This window comes from Bos javanicus, chromosome X (genome assembly GCF_032452875.1).
Source record: "Bos javanicus breed banteng chromosome X, ARS-OSU_banteng_1.0, whole genome shotgun sequence".
Taxonomy (NCBI): Eukaryota; Metazoa; Chordata; class Mammalia; order Artiodactyla; family Bovidae; genus Bos; species Bos javanicus.
In genome coordinates, this window is record NC_083897.1 from 94,315,777 (window position 1) to 94,343,681 (window position 27,905).

At 45.0% G+C, this 27,905-nt stretch overlaps 1 protein-coding gene across 4 annotated transcripts; it reads left to right on the forward strand.

The window, feature by feature from the left end:
• On the forward strand, positions 1 to 27,905 carry GNL3L (G protein nucleolar 3 like). Of its 4 annotated transcripts, none has more exons than XM_061410253.1 (16): positions 1 to 424; positions 2,727 to 2,794; positions 9,850 to 9,890; positions 10,806 to 10,913; positions 12,053 to 12,169; positions 12,900 to 12,983; positions 13,146 to 13,281; positions 14,196 to 14,299; positions 16,045 to 16,189; positions 18,610 to 18,697; positions 19,193 to 19,367; positions 19,449 to 19,591; positions 20,235 to 20,371; positions 22,503 to 22,630; positions 25,785 to 26,004; positions 27,580 to 27,905. In XM_061410253.1, the coding sequence occupies exons 2-16, from the start codon at positions 2,776 to 2,778 to the stop codon at positions 27,660 to 27,662; spliced, it is 1,728 nt and encodes a 575-aa protein (XP_061266237.1). In that variant the 5' UTR covers positions 1 to 424; positions 2,727 to 2,775; the 3' UTR covers positions 27,663 to 27,905. The 4 variants fall into 4 exon arrangements, with proteins under 4 accessions (XP_061266237.1, XP_061266238.1, XP_061266239.1 ...); XM_061410254.1 differs by having other exon boundaries at positions 274 to 534; XM_061410252.1 differs by lacking the exons at positions 1 to 424; positions 2,727 to 2,794 and adding an exon at positions 7,423 to 7,486.

Genomic DNA, 27,905 nt, shown 5'->3' on the forward strand with positions numbered 1-27,905 from the left:
AAGACACCGACCCCCCCCCCCCACTCTTGTCTGATGCGGCCCTGGAGAAAGCTTGGTCACTAAGGTTCGAGAACACACATATTTAGGCCCAGGCAGAGGCCCGCAGACAAGAACTTGACTTACAAGTAGGTTATATGGCCACACCAGCCGATGAACCCCTGCCCCTCCCTCTTCCCCACCTCCTCCTCAGCTATAACCTTACCTTACTGCGCAGCCGGGAGGCGGGGCCAGCGGGGCCAGCGGGGCCGCGGGGAAGGGACGGGCAGGCGCGAACGGTCAATCCGAAGCTCCACCTCCGGGGACGCTCAAAGCACTGATCCGGCTCGGCAAGACCGGGATCCGGAAGTAGAAGACTAGCGGCGCGAGCGCAGCCCCTGGGCCAACAGTGTTGTGCTGTCTTCTCAGAGCTCCGCCGGAAGTGGAGGTAAGAAACTACTCTCTTTTTTTGTGACGAGAGCTCACCTAGCCGGCCGCGTGGAAAGGATCAACTGTTTGCGGTGAAACCAGAGGCACCCTCAGCCCCGGAGCAGAGAGGTAAAGAGTCAGGTTCCTTTCAGGGTAGAAGGGCCTGGATGAGAGACAGGGATTGCTCGGCACGTGGACATACGCCCAAACTCATTCTTGCGAGTAGAGGGGCACGGACCACCTAATCTAGATAGGCGTAGACCCCTGTGTGTGTGTTAGTCGCTCAGTCGTGTCCGACTCTTTGCAATCCCATGGACTGTAGCCCGCCAGGTTCCTCTGTCCATGGAATTTTCCTGGCAAGAATACTGGAGTGGGTTGCTATTCCCTTCTCCAGTAGACCCCTGGATACCCTTTATGGAGAGTTACAGACCCCGCTTGTGTGGAGAAGCGTGGATTGCCCTCCTCCTTTAGGGTAGTTAGGCTCCATTCCGCACTTTCCCAGTGTAGATGGGCGTGGACACCCCAAAGGTGTGGCGACATTGACACTCCCCCGTAAAGAGATATATCTTCCCTTCTCACGAGGCTGAACCGCGCAGATTTCTACTGGCAGGTCCACTTCGGCGCACCTTTTCCCTTATGACAGAGGCTTTGATGTATTTACCCCCACCCCCGCCCGACCACTAGAACAGAAGAGCTAATAAAACAGTTGAGTGAACCTCTTTCCCTTAGCCTCAAGACCTAGAGACCTCCCTAACTTGTCCCTGTGTAACTAATTCCTGCAGAAGTGCTAGACCACCCCTCCCTAAGTGTTTCGAGGCATAAGCCTCAGCCCACAGAGAACCACGCAGATATACCCCTTCTAGGCTAGAGTGAGTCCCCATTGAGGAAAGTCAGGCCTGATCACCTTCTTCCCGGGTGCTGGCTTACTGAATTTGTTAAGGCTTGACCCATCAAAAATGCCCTGCAGCAAACAGCAGCAGGCCTTAACCAATGAAGAGAGAGAACTGCCTCTTCGGGGTCCCCCGGGGAAGAGGGACTCAGATTTATTCTTCTTTTCAGGTAGACGCAGATCATTCCTTCTCCCCTGCCCTTCCAAGGATTTAGAATCACCAACTGTAGGAAAGGAGAGACCCCAAAGGAGCAGAGAGGTGCCTTGCAATATTGAGAGGCAGTGACATCACTGATCACCCCATAGTGTAATGCATATGGGCTCCCCCTTATCCAAGGTAGAGGAGCTCAGACCTTTTTCTCTCCATCCAGGGGGAAAAAAAAAACAAAACCATAGGAAACCATCTCCCCCTCCCCGTGTAGAGAACCAGAGGTCCTTTTCCTTCAGTGTTAACCACACTGCTGACTTCAATAGGTATGCAAGATAAGCAGATGATGCCCCTCCCAACCTCCCTGGAAAGGTCTAGAATAGCCCACTGCAGGCAGGGTGCAGGCCCTGTTCATGGAAAGCTGAATAATTTCCCCCTTTGTTAGCATGGGACTAATGAACTAATGTCATCTTGTAGTGGAGGTAGGCATATCAGTCCCATCCCATGGCCCTCCCTAGGGTAAAGAGACTCAAGATACACCCCCCACACACACACACACAAATGTACAGACCTGTGCTCCTTTTCCATGCAGCAGAGATGCACACAGCCACTGTGCCAATTTTTTCAGTTCCTCTGTATCCTGGAGTAGAGTGACAAAAGGCATCCTGCTCTCCCTGTAATCAAGGAATCTGCCAAGGAACAGACCCCAGCCATATATACAGGCACAGATTTTTTCCCCCTCTCCCCCAAGATTTTGCACTGATCTAAGTCCACATAGAGATACATAAAAAAAGCTCTATTCAGAGGTCCCTTGTCCCTTAGGATATGTCTCCTCCCTCACCTCACTTCCAGAATAGATGAGACATAGAACTCCCTATTTGGGGAAAAGAGATGCAGTAAATACTGTATGTAGAAACAGATTGTCCTTGCATACTCCTCTCCCCTTAGAGTAGAGAAGTTTAGAGCTAGTCCCTTACCTAAGGTATATAACACTACAGGGTGGAGGATTGAGGACCCAGGATCCCATCTGATGCATTGAGGCACTGACTCCACCCAGGAAGAGAGGTTTACACCTATCTTCCCTATAATATTATTAATAATCATATTCAGCCATACCAGACACCAGCTCCAGTATAACCCCTTCACTCAAATTCCTCTAATTGTTAGGGCTTCCTTGTCATGTTCTTTAACATTTTATTTTGCCTTCAGGGGGCTTAGAAGGGAGCTTGTGGCATTGTGGTTCCCCTCTCTGTCTTCAAATTGGTTCTTCTCCCATTCCGACAGGAAACAAAAGCCTGCAGATTTGAATCTACCTGCTTTCAAGTTAATCATCATGATGAAACTTAGACACAGTGAGTTTCTTTTACTGCTCCTTCCCAGTCCTAAGCTTTAATAAATACAGTATTTCAAGGCAGCTTTAAAAAATTGCCCAGTATAAGCCAGATCATTCAGTCTGTCTTTTATGTATGGTATTATTGTTGTTTTCCCTCATGTTATCCCCCATACCCATTTTACAGATAAGGAAACCAAGGCTCAGCAAGGTTAAGTGACTTGATCAAGAGACTGTGGGTGAATAGTGGTAAATACCATATTATACTGCCTGTAACCCTAACACAGCTTAGCATTTTTCTTTATTATAAGTTGTACCTATAAGTTGGTATCATAGATTGTGCCAGTGGTTAAGAGCATGGACTCTGGAGCCAGACTGAGTTTGAATCTCAGTTCTTCCACTTACATGTGTGTGGCCTTGGGCAAGTTACTTAACTTCATTCTCCTTATCTACAAAATGGGTGGGAGTGGGATGGGGGAAGAGGAGAATAATAATAGTTTCTACTTAATAAAGAAATAAAAAGAAATAGTATTTGCCAAATAGTGTTGTGAGGATTTCAATTCAGTTCATTTGCTCGTTCATGTCCGACTCTTTGTGACCCCATGGACTGCAGCACGCCAGGCCTCCCTGTCTATCACCAACTCCCAGAGTTTACTCAAACTCATGTCCATTGATTCAGTGATGCCATCCAACCATCTCATCCTCTGTCGTTCCCTTCTCCTCCGGCCTTCAGTCTTTCCCAGCATCAGTCTTTTCAAATGAGTCACTTCTTCATATCAGGTGGCCAAAGTATTGGAGTTTCAGCTTCAGCATCAGTCCTTCCAATGAACACCCAGGACTGATCTCCCCCAGGATGGACTGGTTGTATCTCCTTGCAGTCCAAGGGACTCTCAAGAGTCTTTTCCAACACCACAGTTCAAAAGCATCAGTTCTTCAGTGCCCAGCTTTCTTTATAGTCCAACTCTCACATCCATACATGACTGCTGGAAAAACCATAGCTTTGACTAGACGGACCTTTGTTGGAAAAGTAATGTCTCTGCTTTTTAATATGCTGTCTAGGTTGGTCATAACTTTTCTTCCAAGGAGCAAGCATCTTTTAATTTCATGGCTGCAGTCACCATCTGCAGTGATTTGGGAACCCCCCAAAATAAAGTCTGTCACTGTTTTTGCTGTTTCCCCATCTATTTGCCATGAAGCAATGGGACCAGATGCCATGATCTTAGTTTTCTGAATGTTGAGCTTTAAGCCAACTTTTTCAGTCTCCTCTTTCACTTTTATCAAGAGGCTCTTTAGTTCTTCTTCACTTTCTGCCATAAGGGTGGTGTCATCTGTCTATCTGAGGTTATTGATATTTCTCCCAGAAATCTTGATTCTAGCCTGTGATTCCTCTAGCCCAGCGTTTCCCATGATGTACTCTGCATACAAGTTCAATAAGCAGGGTGACAATATACAGCCTTGACGTACTCCTTTTCCTATTTGGAACCAGTCTGTTGTTCCCTGTCCGGTTCTAACTGTTGCCTCTTGACCTGCATACATGTTTCTCAAGAGGCAGGTCAGGTGGTCTGGTATTCCATCTCTTTAAGAATTTTCCAGAGTTTGTTATGGTCCACACAGTCAAAGGCTTTGGCATAGTCAATAAAGCAGAGGTAGTTGTTTTTCTGGAACTCTCTTGCTTTTTCGATGATCCAGTGGATGTTGGCAATTTGATCTCTGGTTCTTCTGCCTTTTCTAAACCAGCTTGAACATGTGGAAGTTCTTGGTTCATATACTGTTGAAGCCTGGCTTGGAGAATTTTGAGCATTACTTTATTAGCATGTGAGATGAGTGCAATTGTGCAGTAGTTTGAGCATTTTTTGGCATTGCCTTTCTTTGATATTGGAATGAAAACTGACCTTTTTCAGTCCTATGGCCACTGCTGAGTTTTCCAGATTTGCTGGCATATTGAGTGCAGCACTTGCACAGCATCATCTTTTAGGATTTGAAATAGCTCAACTGCAATTCCATCACCTCCACTATCTTTGTTCGTAGTGATGCTTCCTAAGGCCCACTTGACTTTGCATTCCAGTATGTCTGGCTCTAGGTGAGTGACCATACCATCGTGATTATCTGAGTTGTTATCTGGGTCGTGAAGATCTTTTTTGTGAGGATTTAATGCATTAAAATAGGAAGAACACTTAGAAGAGTGCCTGGCACATAATAAGCACTCTATTAAGTATTGGCTTAAAAGATTCAGCCTTCATTTCTCTTTGGAATTTAACCCTTCAGAACATGCATACAGTGTTCTGCCACTGAATTGTTGTCTGACATCTCTTGAGCTATGGATTTTTCTTACTGTGAAACAGACAGTGTGGATAAATTGCTGTTGTTTCTGCCTTCAGGACTCCTTTTCCTTCTCATCCTTTAATGGAATAACTCTTGCCTGTTTTTTAGATTTTAACTTATACATCACTTCCTCTGGAAATTTGTCCTATATATCACTTCCTCTGGAAATTGCTGCTGTTAACCTCCTCCCTTGGTTTCCACTTGTCTGTGCACCCATAGGAACCAGGGCTATTAACTCTGTAGATTAGGTCTGTCTCTTCTGCTGCTGCTAAGTCATTTCAGTCATGTCCAACCCTTTGCAATCCCATGGACTATAGCCCACCAGGCTCCTCTGTCCATGGGATTCTCCAGGCAAGAATATTGGAGTGAGTTGCTAGGCCCTCCTCCAGGGGATCTTCCGGACTCAGGGATCGAACCCTTGTCTCCTGTGGCTCCTGTATTGAAGGCAGATTCTTTACCACTGAGCCACCAGGGAAGCCCCTGTCTCTTCTACCATGCTGTTAACTTCTCACTGACACCTGGTTTATGTTTTTGTCCCAAGGGTGCAGCATGACCAGGCATAGCTATTGGACACTTACTGTGTGTCAGGCACTAGAATGTCTCAGTAATGCTAACTCAATTCCCTCTCCTTCCACCATGATGTTTATAGTCTAGAAGGAGAAGACAAATGTGATACATGGACTCTTCCTTATAAGACATAAGGCAAGGGTGGTAGGACAGATTTTGTGCTCCCCTGCCTTTATCCTGCCATAGCCCGAGGAGAAAACAGCATGTGGATAGCACACTGGATAGACTGGATGAAAACTGTGCAACCCAGTGACCTTGTATTCTGTGTGAATGGTGGCCCTGCCTATGTAGGGCTTGGTTAAAAAAAAATTCACTTACTTTATATAATGATAAAAATTTCATCAAGAGTCAGGCTTTGGTTATGTCAGTACCAAAAACAAATAATCATTTCTTCAAGCAACACAAGAAAAGTGAACAAAATTAGTTTATACTGTAAGAACATCAAATACAAGATAATAATAGAATTTCTATTTTTTAAATTAATTTTTATTAGTAACAATTATTGGTAGTGATGAAAAAGACAATAATTAGCTGGTTAAATAGAGTATATGCATAGAAAGGAACCCTGGCAATTGAAAGAAGTGAAGTAGTATGGAAAAACAGTTAGATGGAAAGATCTCCAGGATTTGTTAAGTGAAAAAAGCAAGTTACCGACAGGAGTACATAGTATATTACCTTCCTTGGGAGAAAATGGGAAAATAAGAATATATATTTATATTTGCACAAAGAAACTGAATGATGTGTGACAAACTAATAAAGTGGTTTCTTGTGGTGAGAGGACTGCAGGGACTAGGGACAGGTGTGGGAGGGAGACCTCTGAGAATACATGTTTTTATTTATTTTTAATAATTTTTATTGGAGTATAATTGACTTACAATGTGTTAGTTTCAGGTGTATAACAAAGTGAATTAGTTATACATATATCCACTCTTTTTTAGATTCATTTCTGATATAGGTCATTACAGAGTATTGAGTACAGTTTCTTGTGCTATACTGGTATTACTGTTGTTGAGTAGCTGAGTCATGTCCAACTCTTGCTCCCCATAGACTGTAGCCCGCCAGGCTCCTCTGTCCACGGGATTTCCCAGGCAAAAATACTTCAGTGAGTTGCCATTTCTTTTTCCAGGGGATCTTCCCGACTTGGGGATCAAACCTGGGTCTCCTGCATTGCAGCTAGATTCTTTACTGTCTGAGCCACCAGAGAAACCCCATTTTTTATAGTAGTGTGTATATGTCAGTCCCAATCTCCCAGTTTATCTGCTACTTTCCTGCACTGGTGACTGTAAGTTTGTTTTCTACATCTGACATGGTTTTATTTTGGAACTGTATGACTGTATTACCTGTTAAAGACATTTAAAAGATTTACAGCCATCAGTGATTGGTTGCACAGCTATGTAATCCATCATAATGGCAGACTGTGCAAGCTGCACAGGGAGGGAAATGGGGTGCCCACTGAATGAAGAACCAAGTGGCATCAGTGTTTTGGAAGTCTCTGGGAGGTTGAACAAATGTGCTTGAAGATAGTTGAGAGGAATGTCTGAGACTATTTTTCTTTCAAATAATAAAACACACTCTCCTTTTTAATAGCCATTCAAAAATGTACAACAGTTGAAATTGTATTTGAACACTCTTTCTAGGGCTTCTGAGTAACCTTCCTAGATTTAATCATTATCATTACCATTTGGGTCCAGGGTATCTCTAGCCCAGGATATGGAGAGCTGTACCATGAAGCATCTCCCCTACCTTCTGCTGCTGAATATCAGTGAGAGTTGATAGATGGTGATATTGGTGCTCAGATTTAAGAAAATTCTTCAAGGTCATATAGGTAGGTAGTTATTGAACCAGAACAGAAACCTAGCTCTGGCTGGCTAAAAAATGGTAGCTGTTTTCTCTCTGAAGCTATTAAAGAACAATAACAGGGGCTCCTGCGTGTTGCAGTGTTGTGAGTGGTGAATGCACCCCTACCTTCTTCCCTGTTTCTCCTCCCCCTCCTCTCTGAAGCAGATGTTTTTTCCTCTAAGTGATGTATTTTCTTTCATCATGGTGCTCATTTTCTAGGGAAGTTAGGTTGATGAAAATTGTTGAGTAAAATGGCCAGACCTGGTTAATTCCAAGCCTCACATTCTTTTCATTGCAACGTGAATGTTGTGGAAGAAAAGACTTGGGATCTGATTTTTTTGTTACAGGGAAATTCAGTCCATTTACTTTCATTATGATAACTAATATGTTTGGTCTGATTTCTACCATCTTATTTTATATTTTTTGTTTGTTTCTTCTTATTCCCTTATTACTTCTAAAAAGTTTAACAAGTTAAATCTTCCACTAGTACTTAAAATTATGTTGGTAATTGCATTCATATTTAAATCAAGTGTAACTAAATTTCTGTATCACTTTATCATGTAACTAAATTTCTGTATCACTTTATCAAAGTTAAATAATAACTATTTTTATCCTAGTCTTCCAAAGTGAGACCTTTAGCATGGTTTTATGCTTATTTTTGCTGATAGACTTCCTCAAGTCGTTTTACCAGAAGGTGAATGCAGGTGGTAATCTTTCCACATCTGAAAATTTCCTTTACCTTCATATAAGAGTGATCTTATTGGTCAGTTGTAGAAGTTTAACTTGGAATACTGTCCCTTGTCTCATTACTTTGTAATGATTATTCTTCTGTCTTAAGTGTTCAGAATTGTGGCTTTGAGAAGGCTGTCTATTTCTCTCCTTTGCTGGGAATGCCTTCTATTTGGAAGTTTACAAGATTTTCTCTTTGTCTTTGGGGCTCAAAAATTTCATCAGTATATGTCCAGGGCATCATCTCATGACTCACGAAGTTGCTCAGTCGTGTCTGACTCTTTGAGACCCCATGGACTGTAGCCCACCAGGCTCTTCCATCCATGGGATTCTCCAGGAAAGAATACTGGAGTGGGTTGCCATTTCCTTCTCAAGGGGATCGTCCCGACCCAGGGATCAAACCCAGGTCTCCCACATTGCAGGCAGATGCTTTAACCTCTGAGCCATATGTCTTTTTTTGTTAATCTTGATGCGCCTGAATCCTGTTTTCAATTTGGAAAATGTTTATCTAGTATTTTAAAAAATAATTGCTTCTCCATTTGTATCTTTTCTCTTCTGAAACTCTTCTTAATTTAGATACTAGCTCTCTTGAGTCCATTCTCCATTTTCTATTTTATACTTTTCTTTGTATTTTTGTTCTGTTTTAAAGAAGTTTTTCCCTTGACCTTCTAGCTTATTAATTTGGTTGTTAGTGATATTCCTTCCGTTTTTCACAACATTGAATTTTTATTCAATATCAAGTTTTGGGAATCTTTTTCTTATACAGTTCCTTTGAAGTATCTTCTTGAATCTCCTTAAGAATAAGTAGTATTTAAATCCTCTGTTTCCTACAGTAACACTGCTTTGATGTGAACCACCTGATGTGATTGGGGAGCCTGTCCTCTGTCTGATAATCTCAAGCTGCTCCTATATTTGTTTGTATATCCTGACCTTCTAGAACCTCTTCCTGTAGGAATTCCTTTAGCCTCTTTGTAGATGGTGAGAATTATGAGACGCCATTCTGAGAGGCCAAGTTGTGAAGGAGGTGACAGAAGGGACTTCTCATTGAAGTGGGGAGAGGACTTTTACTTTCCTAGGCTTTGTTAAGGTGTGATTGTAGAAGGTGAGCTCTCTGCTTCTTAAATCAAAGGGAGGCTGCAGTTTGGCTGAGTAGTGTAATTCCCTTGTGAGGCAATGGCATGAACAGGGTCAGCAGGAAAGGACAGTTCTCTCTCCAAGGAAGGGCTGAGGGCATCTACTCTGGTTTAGCTGGGTGGGACTCCTCAGATCACCTTCTCATGCTGCCAGCCCCCCACTTCAGTCTGGTGCCAAAATTGTTGAGCTGCCTCAGCTAGAAGTTGTAAGAGAGAAGTTATAAGTGCATATTCCTATTGGTCTCTTCACAGGATTCCCTTAAGAATTGTTTCAGTTTGCACTGGATATAATGTTTGGTATTCACTGAAACATTGTATCCAGTACCTCTTCTGACACTGTAGCTGCCAGCTCTATGTTTGTCTTGTGTGCCTAGAGAGACATGGAGTCTGAGGCTTCCTTAGATTCCCAGTGTTGCCTGACCTCCATTAAGGTTCAAAGAATGTTGGGTAGGTGGATGATGGCTTTTTTTTTTTTTTTCTTTTTTAGAAAATAAAAAGCCAGGTAAAGGTTCCAAAGGCTGCAAGAAGGTAAGTTGGTACCACTCTCAGGTAAGGTATACCCATTGTTGGGGACAAGGTTAGGAACAGGTTGCCCACCCCAGAAGAGGCCCACAAAACCAAGTAGATATTGGGTGACTCCAAATAGAGCACCACAGTGGAATCAGCAGATTTGGCTTTCCCAAAAGCCATTTGGGTGGCTTCAGCAGAGAAGCGGAAACATTTATTAAGTTCCCACCACAAGCCATATACTGCTTTGTGCTTAGTTTACCTTGATAGGGATTGTCATAATCTCATTTTTCTTAGATGAAGAAACTGACCCTCAATGAAAAAGTTCCTAGGTTCAAGGTAGCTCAGCTGGGACTTGAGTCTTAATTCCCAAGTCTGTATTGCTCATGAAGAGGCAGGACTCAAACAGTCTTTGGCCCAGCTCCTGAATCTCCTGGTCCCGCTGGGAAAGTTGTGGACAAATAGGACTTGCATCAGAGCAGCAGTTCTTAAATTTTAGCATGGTTAAAGTTCTCAAACTTTAGCCCTCCAGAATCACCTGGAGTGTTGGTTAAAACACAGATTGCTTGAGTTTCTGATTTAGTGTGTCTTTCTCAGCGTCTGAGAAGTGCCCAGATGATGCTACTGCTGTTCCAAGGGCTTCACTTGGAGAGCTATTTAGTATTCCCTTGGCCTCTACTTGGGAAACTTTTCTACTTACTCCCCACCCCCCACCTTTCCTGGTATTCTTTACTTAGTCTCTGCCTAGCTAGGGGAAGAAGGGTCTCTCTGGTCATATGGACAGACTTCTGGGGACAGAGCCCTTTTTGTTTGCTTCTCTCCTCTTTCCTCCCACTAATCTACTTATGAGCAGCTTTAAACCGCCTCCCCCCTCCGAAGGGTGATTTCTATGGGTTCATTAACTCTTCATTTTTTTCTCTCTTGTTTGGTAACCAGCCTGCAAAGCAGAATGGGAAGAAAGCAGCCACCAAAGTGGCCTACTCTCCCCAGTTTTTCCACTCCAATGATCACGCCAGTCGGGAGGCTGAGTTAAAGAAGAAGAGGGTAAGCCCTTTCCCTTGGGGGAGAGAGAGGGCCTGACTTGACTGCCAGGTCCATGGAAATGTTGAAAGGCAAAGGCCAGAATTGTTAGGGTTGTTGAGGCTGTTTGTGGAAAGGAAAGAAGGGGCAGTTGCTTTGACACTTGATTTAGTGTCTCTATTTGCTCACCTCCCAGTTCATGGCTGTCTGGTTTTTGTTCTCACTGCTCCACTGGAATGACCCTGCCAGTCTCACCAGCATGTTCTCTGACATCAGACTCATGGATTGCTTTCTTCCCTCATCTTTTTCAATTCTCAGCATTTGAGACCATGCTTTTTTAAAAAAATTATTTGTAATTGAAGGATAATTGCTTTACAGTATTGTGTTGGTTTCTGCCACACATCAGCATGAATTAGCCATAGGTATACATATGTCCCCTCTCTCTTGAACTTCCCTCCCATCTTCCTCCCCATCCCACCCCTCTAGAGCCCTGGTTTGAGTTCCTGAGACATACAGCAAATTCCCATTGGCTATCTATTTTACATATGCAGGCTTTTTTATTTTTTTGAAACACTGTCACTTTGGTTTTCCTGTCATTTCTCCTGGATGTCCTTCTTCCTTTTCTCTAGTTTCTTTTGCTGTTCTTTATAGGACGGAATATCCCAGTCAATTCAGTTCGGTTCAGTTCAGTCACTCAATCATGTCTGACTCTTTGCGACCCCATGGACTGCAGTATGCAAGGCTTCCCTGTCCATCACCAACTCCTGGAGCTTGCTCAAGCTCATGTCCATCGAGTCGGTGACGCCATCCAACCATCTCATCCTCTGTTGTCCCAGGGCCTATTTTTTTTCCCCCCTCTCTGGTCTTAAGTGGTTCCCACTGCCTGGGACATGATCTCTCTCAGCTTTATATACTTTCCTTGTATTAGTGTCTGCCATGCTTTCCCCTCCTTCATCTCTTTGTCTTTCTTTCCCTCAAACCCCTTAACTCTTTATCTCTTGCTGTCACGTCTCTTCCCTCCCTGTATCCCTGCTCCTACCACTTGTGCCAAGTCACACTGTTTTCTCTCTCTGTCACCTGCTCCCTATTACTCTTGATCTTCCATCCCTCCCTTAGATTGCAGACCTCATCAGCTTCAGCCCTTTTGTATGGTCACTTGTTAGGTTGGGGAAATGAGGGAGAAGCAGCAGGCTGCCCGGGAGCAAGAGCGACACCGACGTAGGACCATTGAAAGCTACTGCCAGGATGTCCTGAGACGCCAAGAGGAGTTTGAGCACAAGGTGAGAGAGCAGTCTTTGCCCCTCAGTAGGGCTGGTGTGGGCTTGCTCAAAAGCTACTTTTGCCATTGCTCTGTGAAAAGGAAAGAGGAAGTGTGTGAGATTTTTGGAGGGGAGTAGGGAACCAGTTCAGAGAGGATGGGAAACGGTAGGGACATGGAGGGAGGGTAAGAAGGAGGTGAAGAGCTGTATCTGTGATTGGAGAGCCCTGGTTAGGTCCTTTCTCCCAAGCTGAAACACAGACTGGGGATTGGGAGTGGAGAGGACTGGGGGACAGGGGGAGAGAAAGATTGAGAGTATGAAGTGAAAGTTAAGAGAGGAGTCGACTTCTTTCTATGACTTCTTACTGCATTTCTGGCATATAATTTCATCTCACAGAATATACACTTCCCAGTTAAAGTTTCTTTTCTAGTATAAAGTACACATTTTGCTTTCTCCATCACATGTTCCCCATAGATTGTTTTTCTCACTTACACCTCCCTCTTTCTTAAATTCCTCCCTCATACACTCAGGTGCATACCTGGTCCTCTAGCTGGTACTCAGACACAAACTTACAAATAGGCACACACATGGACCATGTAGGTCTGTCCTTTCCTCTTCTTGATTTTGTTGCTCATGGTGGGCTGGGACTCACATGACTCTCCCAGCCTCACATGACTCTCCCAGCCTCCCATGGTTGCCAAAGACGGCTCTCACTCTCCTCCCCTGGACCATCCTCTTTTTTTTCTTTTAGGAGGAAGTTTTGCAAGAATTAAATATGTTTCCTCAACTGGATGATGAGGCTACAAGGAAGGCTTATTACAAGGAGTTCCATAAGGTATGGGGGCCCATTTCTTAAGGCCCTTTAGGGAGGGCACCAATCCAGTCATGTCTCCTCTCTGTTTCTGTTTTTCCTAAGAGGAAGACCTCTTCTTTCATGGGCCTTTTGATTCCTGCCCAGTTCTTTCCTTGCCTTCTTACCGTCTTCCGTGCCCTGCAGGTGGTGGAATACTCTGATGTGATTCTGGAAGTCCTGGATTCCAGGGACCCATTGGGCTGCCGCTGCTTCCAAATGGAGGAGACTGTCCTACGGGCAGAAGGGAACAAGAAGCTGGTCCTGGTCTTGAACAAGATTGGTAGGTGTTGGACAGGATTGGGTAAGGCAGGGCAAGGGCCAAGCCTTCTTAAAAGACAAGCTTGGACTAGGCCCAGAGACACAACAACTCAGTGGTATTCATAATAGTTGTGCAAGGTAGGAATTCTTGTTTGAGTTTTTAAAGCTAGGGATTTGAGAGGTAAAGTCACTTGTTGAAACATACACACACACACCACACAGTATAACAGAAGTTGAGAATGGAGTTAAAGCCTCTCTGCCTTTCAGTTCCCTGTTTTTGGCATTTTGAGCTTTATTTGTGCCCGGCCAGTGCTAGAGAGTTCCTCTTCTCCCTCATGCTGGATCCCAGATGGTGGGGCATAAGAGCATATGGATGCGCTCAGGAGTCACTCTGGTCTGGGTTTCATCTCAGTTTTGATGTCTATTTTCTCTGAAATCTTGGACAAGTCATATCACCGGAGAGCTTCCATTTTTCTAGGTGTAAAATGGGCTGTGATTGTCCCAATCTCATAGGATCATTGTGAGAATTAATGATAAAGTGCTTGGTACATACATGGTCAGTACTTCATAAATGGTAGCCATTCTTTTCAAGGTTATTTTTGACATTTGGCCCAACCTAGAATAATCCAGGGAGGGAATGGAAAATAGTCTTTGGGAGGCCTCTGGTACCAGGCCCCAGGTCTGGAAGGAAGGCATCTAGGAATATAGTTGGTTACCCATTGTCCTTGAGGAAACAGGTCTACTTAGAGAGGGCCAACTTGTCCCCTAGACTAGACTGTCCTTTCTGACTAACCTGGGGACTGGACAGGAACTGGCAGGGTAGGGAGATATCTGTTGGCAGAAAGTGGGCCAAGCCTGGGTTGTGGGTGGCTGCATCTTTGGAGTGAGCCATCAGGTGATGTTCTTACCAGTCCTATCTGTTCCTATTTTTCCTAGACCTGGTCCCTAAGGAGGTTGTGGAGAAGTGGCTAGAATACCTTCGGAATGAGCTGCCAACTGTGGCTTTCAAGGCCAGTACCCAGCATCAGGTCAAAAACCTGGTAAGCTGGGGCCAGAAACATCTAGCCTCTTACACAGTAGCCTGGGGCTACACTCTTTTCTAATTATATTATTAACATAGAAATATGTTTACAATGTCAGACTAAATTAAAGTGTACAGAAACATTTGTTGCTTCTAGGGAGAGAAAGTGGGTCCTGGGGGACATTTTTTTCCATTTTGTACGAACTGTAAAACTTACTTATTAAAACACAAAGTAGAAAAAGTAAAAACAATTACAGTTGACCCTTGAACTAAACAGGGGTTAGGGACATCCACCTTCTGCACAGTGGAAAATCCATGTATAACTTATAGTTGAACCTCAGTATCTGCGGTTCTGCATTTACAGATTTACCCAACTGCAAATCATGTAGTACCATAGTATTTATTAATGAGAAAAATTTGCATGTAAGTGGACCTGTACCATTCAAACCTATGTTGTTCAAAGGTCAACTGTATAGATGAGACTTGAATATCCTTTCACTGTTACCCTAATCCCAATCTCCTTTATCCATATACCAGATTAACCACCATTGTTAGTTTAGTGTATCCTTCCAGATGTTTTTCTGTGCTTTATATTATATGTGGATTTGTATATAGAGAAAATAGTGCTTGGGTGTATCATATATGTTATCCTACGATGTACTTTTTTTCCCTTGAAGATCTTTCTATAGAGTTCTACTTTTTTTACACTAAATAAAAATAGTTTTCAATTTTTTAAATCATTATAAGCAGTACTATAATACATACCCTTACACGTCTTCTTGGCTAGTCAGCAAGTGTTTGTGTAGGTTGGGTACTGAGAGGTAGAGTGGCTGGGTCATAGGTATTTTGCATTTTAGATTTTCCTAGATACTGAAAAATTGCTCCCCAGCCCCACTTCCCTCCTCTACCCCCCACCCGAGTGGCTGTACCAATTTATCTTCCCACTCCTGGGACAGATGAATGTGTGAGAGGGCCTAATTCCCTCTACCCTTGCCAATATTTGATATCATTAAACATTTAAATCTCTGTTCATCTGGGAGAAGCATGTAGTTCCTTTATAATTTTATGCCTTTTAGATATCAAAAATGTGATAAGCATCCTTTTATAATAGGTTTTTCTTTGATCTGTATTCCACTTTAAGGATATAGCTTCTTAACCTATTTCTTATTAATGGATATTTAAGTCAGTTTCTATTTTGCAGTACTATGGTAGGTAAGTAAGGACAGAGGAAGAGATGAAAGGGCATTCTGGGCAGAGGAGGTGGCATCAGGAATAAAGAGATGGAGGCTGAAATGGCCTTGTCCTGTGAGAGGAATCAAGGGAAGGTAGGCTCTATGTGGGCCGAACAGTATCTCTTCTTTCTCTGGACAGGGAGGCAAATGTTTTCATTGTGTAGACAGGGTTCACTGAAGCCCAGAGAATGGAATCAGAATTTGCTGGCCACATACCTGTGAGAAGCAGAGTTGGAACTCAAACCTGGCCTGCTTAGAGGCGAGGAGGCTGTCCTGCTCCTGCTGAGGGAGGCAAGCGATGTGTATCTAGGCAGAGACTGAGACAGAAGCCTGGAGATGGAAAGACTGGAAAAAATAGGCCTTGTAGAAGCAGAGAAATGGCACTTGTTCATTCAGGGCCTGTGTAAGAAGCCCTTTGCTTCATGCTGGGGATTTCAGTGATAACAGGGAGGCAGTCCTAAAATTTGGAAATCTGCACTCAAACCACATCTCTCATCTGATGCCTTTTTCTGTAATACCCCTCATTTTCCAGAATCGCTGCAGTGTGCCAGTGGATCAAGCCTCCGAGTCACTGCTGAAGAGCAAAGCCTGCTTTGGAGCTGAAAACCTCATGAGGGTTCTGGGGAACTATTGCCGCCTTGGTGAAGTGCGCACCCATATCCGAGTGGGCGTTGTGGGTAAGGCCTCAGGGGAGGTTATGGGGCCCAGGCTTCTTCCTTGTGCAGGGGCTTCATTGGGGGAAAGGATTCTGGGAACTTCATGTTACTTTTGGCTAGGGAGGAGGAACTGTTCAGGAAGGGTCCTTCTTTTTTTTTTTTTAAGGTATTTATTTATTTTGGCAGCACTGGGTTTTTGTTGCTGCATGGGCTTTCTCTCATTGTGGCAAGTGGGGGCTACTCACTAGTTGAAGTGCTTGGGTTTCTCATTATGGTGGGTTCTCTTATTGTGGAGCATGGGCTCTAGGGTGCGCAGGCTTCAGTAGTTGCAGCTCGCATGGGCTGAGTTGCCCTGAGGCATGTGGAATCTTACTGGATCAGGGACTGAACCCCTGTCCCCTGCATTGGCTGGCAGATTCTTACCCACTGTGCCACCAAGGAAGTCCCAGGAAGGCTCTTGTGATTTGTAATTTGGATTGGTGGACATGGGGAGGCATACTCAGAATCACCACTGTAGTTGGAGTATTAAAACCATGGACTAAATGTGTGGGGCTGGGCTTAGAGTTGACCCATGTCATCCTACCACTCTGGGGAAGGGGATGGTTGCCTCATCCAGCATTCTTTCCTGGGAGACCCCATGGACAGAGGAGCCTGGTGGGCTGCATTCCATGGGGTTGCAAAGAGTTAGACATGACTGAGCACATATGCATGCATCCCACCAGAGCTGTGGGAGAGAGGGGTGAACATCTCCCTTTCATAAATAAGAACACTAGGGCTCAGAGAAAGGAAAGGGACTTGTAGTGTTCACTCCTGTGTGAGACAGAGCTGAGGCTCAAACCTGGAGCCCAGGGCATTGAAGCAAAGCTGTTGGGAAAGGAACTGGGAAGTTGAGAGAGGCAGAGATAGACCAGCAGGGAAAAGAAATGAAGCCAAGAGAAGAAACCATTGGACAAAGAGCTGGAAACAGAAAAAGGTAAAATACCTGAATAGATACAGAAAAATATCTGGAAAACCAAATGGTGGGATTGGTGGGGAGTGGAGAAGGAAGACAGAGTTGAATGACAGAGGCATGCAGACAGAGGGAGATATGATCACAAAAATAGGTGCAGAGACCTGCAGAGAGAGACATGAGAGGGCTAGAGACCCTCTCATGTGAGTAGGGAGGGAGATATGTATACCCAAGGAAAGAATGAGTGAGTCAAACTCAGGGATAAAGAGATTCAGAGGGAGATGCACATAGAAAGAAGCAGGAACAAAGATGCAGACAGACACTGAAGAATGTACACCCAGACCTATACACACATGTGGATCCACAGACACATGTACAGATCCACATATATGAAGACACATACAGATCCAGAGCCAAAATACATGCAGACCAAGCCCTTCCCACACACTTAGCCAACTCCCCTCCAAGCAAACAGAGCCATAGAGAGACACGTGTGCCCAGATGCATTTGACCCTCAGACACAATCATGTCAGAGACACAGACACATATCTATGATGAGACAGATACATATGTATATATAGAGAAATAGAGGCAGAGGGAGGACTAGGGAGACACAGAGAAAAAGAGACACGGTGCTTCATGTAGAGAGACGAGCCCACTGAGAGAAGGACCAGGTACAGAAAGAGCTGAGAGGAGTTGGCATAGAGGGAATTAACAAAGAGGCAGAATTGATGGGGTGGGGAGAATTTGAGAGAAAGGACAATGGCCATAATGAGAGAAAGTGAGACAAACTGGCAGAGAAAGAGTTGCTTAGATACGCAGAGAGAAAGACAGAAATGGGAAAAGCAATGGTATTTAGAATGAGAATAGCCAAGAGAAGATACACAGAGACTTCTACACACAAGAGATACATACACAGGCACATCTATCAGGGAATAAATAGTACACATGTAAGTTCTAGCACACAGAGAAAGAGAATGGTGGGAATGAGAGACCCAATGAGTAAGAAATAGACAAGGACATCCATAGACCGAGAGGTGCTTACAGATGCCCAAACAGAAAAACACACCACAGACAGAAAGCTCCTCAGACTGACATCTCAGAGAGGAGCCCCACCTCCCATTCCCTACCTGCTGCCAGGTGAATTATACACCAGGATGGATGGTTCTGTTTTATGACACTTCCCAGTGCCCACCATCCATTGGATTGTGTCACAGAGGCCTTGCATCCAGCACCTTTCCCAAGCTGGTTGTAAGTGGGAGGTGAGTGTCACATCTAGTGAGAGGAACACATCTAGCCAGGGTGCTCACATGTAGAGGAAAGGGATAGAAAGGCCATGGAGGGGCTTGGACAGGAAGGCAGAAGCCCAGGCTCTGTTTTTGGCTTCCAATGGCCTGGTCACACTGCCCCTGCCTGGGCCTCCCACACACAGGCTCTCCCAAATAGTTCTGAGGACCCTTCCTGCCATGAGCTATCTGCTGCTCCTTTGTAGGCCTTCCCAATGTTGGGAAGAGCAGCCTGATCAATAGTCTGAAGCGCAGCCGTGCGTGTAGTGTGGGAGCCGTTCCTGGGGTCACCAAGTAAGTACCTGCTTGCTCCCCTACTTCACAGGTCCTTCACCCTACCATTTCCCAACTCCCATGCCTTCAACCCCTGTCCCTTATGTTGGACCAGCTTCTGATTCTGCCATAGGCATGGGAGTTTCATTAATAGCCCTCATTTACCTGGCACACCCTGGGTTTGGGCCAGGCACCCAGCTGGGTGTCCCCCCCCCGCCCCGCCACAGCTCCTTGAAGCCTCCTGACAATCATGCAAGATTGGGCTCTGAGTAAGCAGCTCTGCTTCCTCGATGAAGCAACAGTCTCAGAGTCAGAGGCTTGCTTGTGGTCCTGCAGCTCAGTCCCTGGTGGTGGAAGTGAATCAGACTAGAATCAGACCCTGCATCTCTCCACCTTCATCTGTGTGCCATTTGTCACACTCCTTCTCTCCAGTGGGTGCTTGGCTTAGAGGATGCCAGACACATCTGGGCTCATCACTGTCCTACGTCCTCTCTCATCTCCCCTCTCCTGACCCAGGTTCATGCAGGAGGTCTACCTGGACAAGTTCATCAGGCTGCTGGATGCTCCGGGCATCGTCCCAGGACCCAACTCAGAGGTGGGCACTATCCTGCGCAATTGCATTCACGTGCAGAAGCTGGCGGACCCTGTGACCCCGGTGGAGACCATCCTGCAACGCTGCAACCTGGAGGAGGTATGCAGGGCTCTCACTTACGCCCTGCCTTACTCCAAGGGCCCTTCTTTCTTACTCATGATTTCTTCCTCTCTTTACCAGATCTCCAGCTATTATGGTGTCTCTGGGTTTCAGACCACTGAGCACTTTCTGACTGCAGTGGCCCACCGCTTGGGGAAGAAGAAGAAGGGGGGCATTTATAGTCAGGAGCAGGCAGCCAAAGCTGTGCTGGCTGACTGGGTGAGGTGAGTAGGAGTAAGGGTGAGGCCTTCTGGGAGTCAGGCTCCACAAGGGGGCTCATCTGTTTTCACTGCAGCAGCGGGGCAGCCTGACTTCCTGGGTAGGGAAGGCCAAGGCATCAAGTCATATCCTGCTTGGCAACTCATGCCCAGTGATTATCCAGCAATTCAACCTCTTGTTCAGAAGTTACTGTCTGGGCTTTCTAGTTGACCTTCACTGTTTCTGACTTGAAAACTCATCCTTTCTTTGACTGGTCATTAGCTTTTTTTAACATACAATTAAAATTTTTATTTGTTCATTTATTTATGTTTGGCCATGCTGGGTCTTTGTTGCTATGTGTGGGCTTTCTCTAGTTGTGGTGAGTGGGGGCTACTCTCTAGTTGCAGTGTGTGGGCTTCTCATTTCAGTATTTTATTGTGGAGCACAGGTTCTAGAGTATATGGGCTTCAGTAGTTACAGCGTGTGGGGCTCAGCAGGTGTGGCGATGGGCTTAGTTGCCCTGTGGCATGTGGAATCTTCCTGGACCAGGGATCAAACCTGTGTCCACTGAATTAGCAGGTGAATTCTTAACCACTGGACCACCAGCAAAGTTCTCATTTGTCATTTGTTGTCTTAATAACGTCAGTTTCTTCCCACCTCCCAATGCAGTGGGAAGATCAGCTTCTATACACTTCCACCCTCTACCCACACTCTGCCTACCCATCTCAGTGCTGAGATCGTTAAGGAGATGACTGAGGTCTTTGACATTGAGGATACCGAGCAAGCCAATGAAGACACCATGGAATGTAAGTAGGGTTAAGTGGGTTGGCCTGCCCAGCAACTGGTCCTGTCCTAGTGGAGCCACATACACCTGACAACAGGTCCCATATTTGACCTTCCCATGCTCTGGCCCTAGTCTGGTTTGGGGAGAACTATTTTAAACATCTTTAAGTTTAATGTCTTTTCCCACAAAGTGAAGAATTATAATTTGGGTCACAGGAAGATAAGGGTGGTGGTGGAGTGGAGTGGGGGGTTGGCTGGTTGTGGGCTCTTAGTAGATACGAAAAAGTCAACAAAGTACCTGGAACATGGTAAGGTGTTTAGGAAGCGTGAGTTTCCTTTCCCCATCTCTTGAGGCCTGGAGTGGACTGAGATATTTCTCTCAAAAACCCTTTCTCTCCACAGACACAGAGAACAGACTGGTGGACATAATGGAGGGAAGGAGAGGGTGGGACGAATAGAGAGAATAACGTTGAAACATATACATTACCATATGTAAAATAGATAGCCAGTGGGAATTTGCTGTATGACACAGGGAGCTGAATCTGGTGCTCTGTGACAATCTAGAGGGGTGGGATGGGATGGGAAGTGGGAGGGAGGTTCAAGAGGGAGGGGCATATGTATATACCTATGACTGATTCACGTTAATGTATGGCAGAAACCATCACAACATTGTAAAGCAATTATCTTCCAGTTAAGAAAGGAAACAAAAAAGAAAACCCTTCTCATTGCCCCAGATTTTGTCACAGCCATTGACATGGATATTGCATGTCCATTCCTGCATTTTTACCCTTGTCCCCATTGGTGGGTGAGGCATCTGAAACACAGAAAGGTGATACTTGCTAAATGGTACATGGTTAGTGACAGGCAGATGTGGCATTCAAACTAGCTCTCTTGTCCTCTTGTTGAAGACTCTTCTAGCTCAGTGTATCTGAGTGGTTAGAAGAATGAACTGCCTGGATTAAAATCTGAGTTTTGTTAGCTGTGTAGTGCTGCACAAGTTTCTTAACCTCTCTATGACCAATGACATCATCTCTACAATGGGATGATAGCACATACCTGATAGTTGTGAAGACTATTTAATATGTAAAACCTAGTGCCTGGCATATAGCACATGCTTGGTAAATATTAGCTGTTATTAAGATGGTTATTTTTTGGAGTACAAAGGTATGACTTTCAGAAACTCCTGTGGGAAGTTTATTCTCTTCAGCTATTCTACCATCTGCAGCTCCTTCCTTTTCTACCCCACCCAAGAAAGGTGCCTGGTGCTCTCTGGGCCTGTCTGTGGACACTCTGGGGTAGTGGAGAAAGTCTTGGCTGGCCTGGCTTCTAGTTACTCTGTTTCTCTTGAGGGCCACTAGCGTTCCTTCTCTGGGCCTTATAGTGTGCTTGGATTACAAATGAGGACAAGAGGCTTGCCTGCTTCAGAATATATTCCCCATGTGGCTTCGGGCAAGTCAGCCTTCTTTCTGAACTTTACTTTTCTGTCAAGTGGGCATTTGGGAGGAATTAGAGCTCACATTTTTAGGGCTGTATGTGAGGGCAAGTGGGGCTCTGGCAGTGAGAATGCACTTTAGCAAATGATTGAGGTCCCAGAAGTTGAGAAGAAGGAGTGGTTAATAATTAGAGTTTCCTAGTTGCCCTAGTGTTGAATCTTGAAGAGTGATTAGCAATTAGAGGCCCAGGGAAGGAGATGGGGCAAAGTTTAGAAGAGGTGCGAGGGCAGTATGGGCCCAGGGCAATGTGCACATTTGTGGTCTGCAGTAGAGGCGAGCTCCAGACAAGGCACCAGTGAAATAGGGAGAGAGGCCTGGTCCTGGGGAGGGAATCCCAGTAGCTACCATTTATAGAGCAGTGTCTCAGGCCAGTGCGTTTCAGGCACCCATTGCTGTGATTCACAGCAGCCCTGTGTTACAGGGCTTGTGGCATTCTGCTTTTCAGATGAGGAAACTGAGGCTTCATGACTGGCAGGCAAGTATCCTAGTGGAAAACCCACACCTTTAATCCTTTGTTATATGGCCTCCCAGCAGGAATAAAAGAGCCTTTCTTCTTTACTCCCCTGGGCAGTGTCCACATATTCTTTCCACTGAGGCCTGACTGGGGGGCTGGTAGCAGAAAGGAGCCAGGGCCCTGACAGTGGTATTGATTGTGTTAAAGGCTTGGCCACTGGAGAATCGGATGAGCTGTTGGGTGACATGGACCCGCTCGAAATGGAGATCAAGTGGCTCCATTCTCCGATGGTGAAAATAGCAGATGCCATGGAAAATAAAACCACCGTGTATAAGGTACCTGTCTCTTTCTTCATGGCAACCCTCTCCTCTACCCAAGGGCTCTGGGAAATGGTCAGTCCCTTCCACCTGGCTCCCACGAGGTCCACCTATAATAGTGGGGAGGTACAGGTCATTCATTCACTCCCTGTGGGCACCCTGGCTGTAGGCAGGGTATATCCTTTGCAAACCAATGGTAGATCCAAGGAGGAGATATGCTCTCAGGCAGCTTTCCCAGCCCAGCTTTAGCCCTAGAGAACAGGATCCCCATCTATCTACCCAGCTGTTCAAGTTACAAACCTGGACATCCCTGACTTGTCCTTCCCACTAACTGGTATCTTGGATCCTATACACAGTCACCAAGTGTGTCTTCTCTCTCCTAAATCTTAATAGATGCTCTCGGTGTCTTTCTGGCCTACCATTTCTGTAACCCTAGCCTAATCTTTCAGTTGTCTTTGACCTGGACATATGTCTCATATGGCAGCTCCCAAAGGTCACTTGCCCTTTCATGGGTCCCCAGCACCTACTGGATCAAGTTGATATGCTGTGCTGTGATCTCTGAAGGCTTTTTCAGCCTCTTCATCTGCCAGTCCCCCCTGTCTCTGCCCTTCGAGAGGTCACAGTTTAGTGGTTTAAGCCATAGATATCTACAGTTATGAGAGACACACAGGGATTCAGGGCAGAGGATGGGAAAGCATGGATCTAAGGGCCCTAACCTATACTACTTGTGAGCCAGGGAAGTCTTCCCTCGGGGCTCTGATACTTCTGCCACATCTTGAAATTTGAGGAGTTCTCTGGGCAGGAGGGGCAGCAGCCCTTGGGCAGGGGCTCAGCCTGTGCATGTGCCAAGACCTGAAAGGGTAAGAGCATGGTATTTTGCAGAAATCACTAGTGGTCTGAGGTGGCTGGAGTCAGGGTAGAGGCAGGGAAAGGTGAATCAGTGTCAGATCCCTGAAGGCCTCGAGTTTGACTTTAAACCATGCTGCTAAGTCACTTCAGTCGTGTCCGACTCTGTGTGACCCCATAGATGGCAGCCCACCAGGCTTCCCCGTCCCTGGGATTCTCCAGGCAAGAACACTGGAGTGGGTTGCCATTTCCTTCTCCAATGCATGAAAGTGAAAAGTGAAAGTGAAGTCGTTCAGTCAGGTCTGACTCTTAGCGACCCCATGGACTGCAGCCTACCAGGCTCCTCCATCCATGGGATTTTCCAGGCAAGAGTACTGGAGTGGGGTGCCATTGCCTTCTCCATTTAAACCATGGGTAATAGGTAAACACTGAAAGTTGGCTATTTTACGTGGGAGGAGGAAAGGCAAAGGGTTTTAAATTTTTTCCCATTTTGTTTATTTAAGATATTTTGACTAGGTACATGGTAAAAAACTGAAAAGGTAGGAAATTCCCTGGCAGTCCAGTGGTTAGGACTCTGCTTTCACTGCCAAGGTCTGGATTCAATCCCTGGGGAACTAAGATCCCACAAGCCGTGCAGGGTGCCCTACTGCCAAAAAAAGGTAAAGGGTATACAATAAAAGTAAATCTCTCCTGCTTCTCTATTCCAGCCACCCTGCCCTCTCCTTGGAGGCAATCACTATTAGACTTGAGTGTCCTTTCAGAGCTATTGCATCTTCACACACATACACATAAAAGCAGATAATGGATCTATTTTAATCCAAATAGTCATGCTGTTTGTATTGTTCTGCACATTCTTTATTTCACTTACAAATTCATAGTGTAGATTGTTCCATATGATTACTTAACTGCCCTTCATTTTTGATGGCTACATAATATCTGGAAGGGTTCCTTAAGCAGGGAAGTGACATGGCCAAGTTTATATAATAGAACTATCACTCCAGTGACTGCAGTAAGAATCAAGTTGGAAAGAAAGGAGCCAAAGTAGAGGTAGGGAGTCTTTGAAGGAAATTCTTGCCTGTGCTCTGTAAGAGATAAGACCTGCCTTAGGGCAGTGGTAGGAATTATGCCCATTCCCGTTTTCATATAGTTTCAAAACTCCCCCTAGTGCTTATAGGAAAATCAGTTTAAAGTTGTAAGTTTAAGGCCATCTCCTAGTATTTCTTACTGAGCCCACAGGCACCCAGAACATAGCATTTTTCCTCACAGACCAGCAGTAGTTCCCTACTCTGTATTACAAGTTCCAGGCTCAGGTTCAGGGCCATGAGTAGGGCCACTCCATTGTCCAACTCTGGGAGATACCATTAGGTATGCTGTGTTATGAATGGTGCCCACCCCCTGCAACCCCAGAGTTGTAGGGTTTACAGCATTGCTTTTCCCCCGCTGTAGTGTAGTAGGTAGTCATACATACAGAATTCTGATTGCTTGGGTTCTGATTTATTCCACTGCTTACTAGCTGTGTGACCGTAATTACCTTGTTTGTCAAAGACATTGTTGCCAGCATTAAATGAGTTAATACGTACGTGTGTGTGAGTACATGTATACATATTCATATGTATGTATATGACACACATACATGTATGTGCTTAGAAAGGTACCTGGCACATAGTGAGCTTTGTCAATATTATGTTTTACTGACCCTGTGTACCTTCTACTCCAGCCCAGTAGATACCCTTTCGGGTGCCCAGGTATGCTCTGTGCTTTCCAGTGTTCAGTCAGGAATGACCCTTCCATCAGCAGTGTGTTGACCACCACCATGCCCTCAGCTTCTGTCACCTAGGCTGCATATCTTTGGTGGGCACTTACTGTATTCTAACTTGTGGTGTGGTTGAGTTTTTTCCACTTTAGCCTGGTTGCTTCCCAAAGATGGGTGTTCATGCAAATCATTTCTCCAGTATTTCCCCATACAGAACTGGGCACAAGATACACGTTGCAATATATTTGTTAAATTGAGTAAGACCTTAAAAGGTCATTTGAACAAAGAATCATTGTAATATCAATTGTCATTGACAAGTAGTTCTACTTTTTCATTTTATTCTTGTAAAAACCAGGCAGCTACCCACTGCCCACCCTTATTTGACAGATGAGCAAATTGTGGCTGAAAGAATAACTAAGCACCTGCCAACCTGTGGTAGAGCCAGACTTGAAGCTTAGTTCTGTGTAACTCCAGACTCCTGTTCTTAATGCAAGCCTGTCCCTGCCTCCTTTGCAGAAGTCTTTGGAGTTATTTTGGGGGCTCAGACCTCACTGTTGTCCTCACTTTCCCCAGATTGGAGATCTTACTGGGTATTGCACCAATCCAAACCGTCATCAGATGGGATGGGCTAAGCGCAATGTGGACCTTCACCCTAGGAACAATAGCATGGTGGATGTTTGCCCAGTGGACCGCCGCCCAGTGCTACAGAGGATCATGGAGACAGACCCCCTGCAGCAGGGCCAGGCTCTGGCATCTGCCCTGAAGAAGAAGAAGAAGATCCAGAAGCGTGCAGGTGGGAGGACCTGACCACCCTCCTGTGTTCCACCTGAGGCCTTAATTAAGGGCTCCTAAATGAGCATCTCCATGTGTCCAACCCTCTGCCAGGATTAGGGGGCAGGGATGGGTTAGGAGGATCACCTGCTAGCAGAGTGGTCCTCAAACTTCAGTAGCTTATTTTAGAATTGCCTTGGAGGTTTATTAAAACACAGGATTCTGTTTAACACCCCCAGAGTTTCTAGTTGAGTAGATTGGCCGTTGGCAGGGGCTGAGAATTTGTGTTTCTAACTGGTTCCTAGTCAGTGCTGATGTTGCTCCTCTGGGGGCCACACTTGGAGAACCACTGGCCTAGTCTTATGTATCAAATGCCACCATTTATTTATCATTTCTTTCTATGTGTTAAGAAGCTTTCAGGCTACATACATATGTTTACTTTATCTATAGATAAAACACTCAAAATCCAAAGCGTACAAAAGGATATACATTAAAGTCTCCTCCAGTCCCCTAGTTCCAGGCTTCCCCCCAGAGGCAACCAGTTAATTTCTTGTATGTCATTCCTGGGGTAGGTATACAGGCAAATATCTATATATTCCTTGTTCTCTTTTTTAGACAAATGTTAGTCTCCTGTACATATAATTTGCCACATCACTTTTCCACTCAACATATATTACAGATATTTCCCCATCAATTTACCAAAGAAGTCCTTTTATTTTAATGGTGGTCCATTGTGTGGCCGGTCCACTTAGGTCTTCATGCTATACTAATTTTCACTAACTCATTGCAAAAGTCTTATTCTCATTCGGTAAGTGAGGAAACTGGGTCCCAGATACTCCAGGTATTTGGGCCAAAACGTGAACCTAGGATTGATTGATCCCATAAGCCCTGTTCTTTGAACTAGACTATGTTCATAACCATTTGCTCTTGGCCTGATTCTACACTGAGTCCTGGGAATACAGAGATTAATTGCTCTTTAACTGCTGGTCTTATTGGAGTGAGGAGGAAATAAGAAAACAGACATTGGGAACACAAAGTGATCACTATGAAGACATAGAAAACAAAATGAGGGAACTTAACCCAGCCTGAAGGTTGTGGTGGGATAGAGGTGATCAGAGAAGGCTTCCTGAAGGAGGTTATGTCTGAGGAAAATCCCTAGGAATAATAGGGTGTGGCTGAAGGCTGGAGGTGAGCATTCAGGTTCAAAGCCCTTACTGCCATCCTGCCGGTTTGCTGTAAGAGCTTTGGGGGTCTTACAAAGCACTGCTGATGGCAGAGTGCTAAGTTCAACACAGTAAAAGAAAAGAGCTCTTTTGATACTAGGAAGAGATAAATATTCTTGAAGCTCAGTAGTGTGACTCTGAGATATAAGCTATTTTGGGGTGATCATTTCACAGGTAGACAAATGGGTCTTTGTGTGAGATTCAGTAGTGGTCTGCCAGTAGCCCACCAGTTGTTTTGTTTAGTGTTGACGGTGGGCGGTTAGGGAGCCAGTTTGGGAGTTTGGTGTGGACAAAGATAAATGTGGCCTAGTTCCTGCAAACCTCCTGTTGGCAAGCCAACCACCAAATGACTTCCTGTTTTTCTCCATCTGCAGACAAACTTGCCAGCAAGCTGTCTGATTCCATGATGTCCGCTCTTGACCTCTCTGGCAATGCTGATGACAGTGCTGGTGACTGATCCACTGATCTCACCTCCCTCTCCAACTCCAGTTCCAATGGAAATAACAGATGAAATGGTTTGCTTCTCCCTGAAGCACCTGCATATTAAAAGAACCCCTCACCTACTTCCCTTCATTCTCCAGGAAAAAAAAAAAAGGTCCCAAGTGTCTCAAGCTGACAAACCTAATACCTTTATTTAATCCCTACTCTGTTTACAAGAGAAATAAAAAAAAAAAAATCAGAAGATCCCTTATGCCAACAA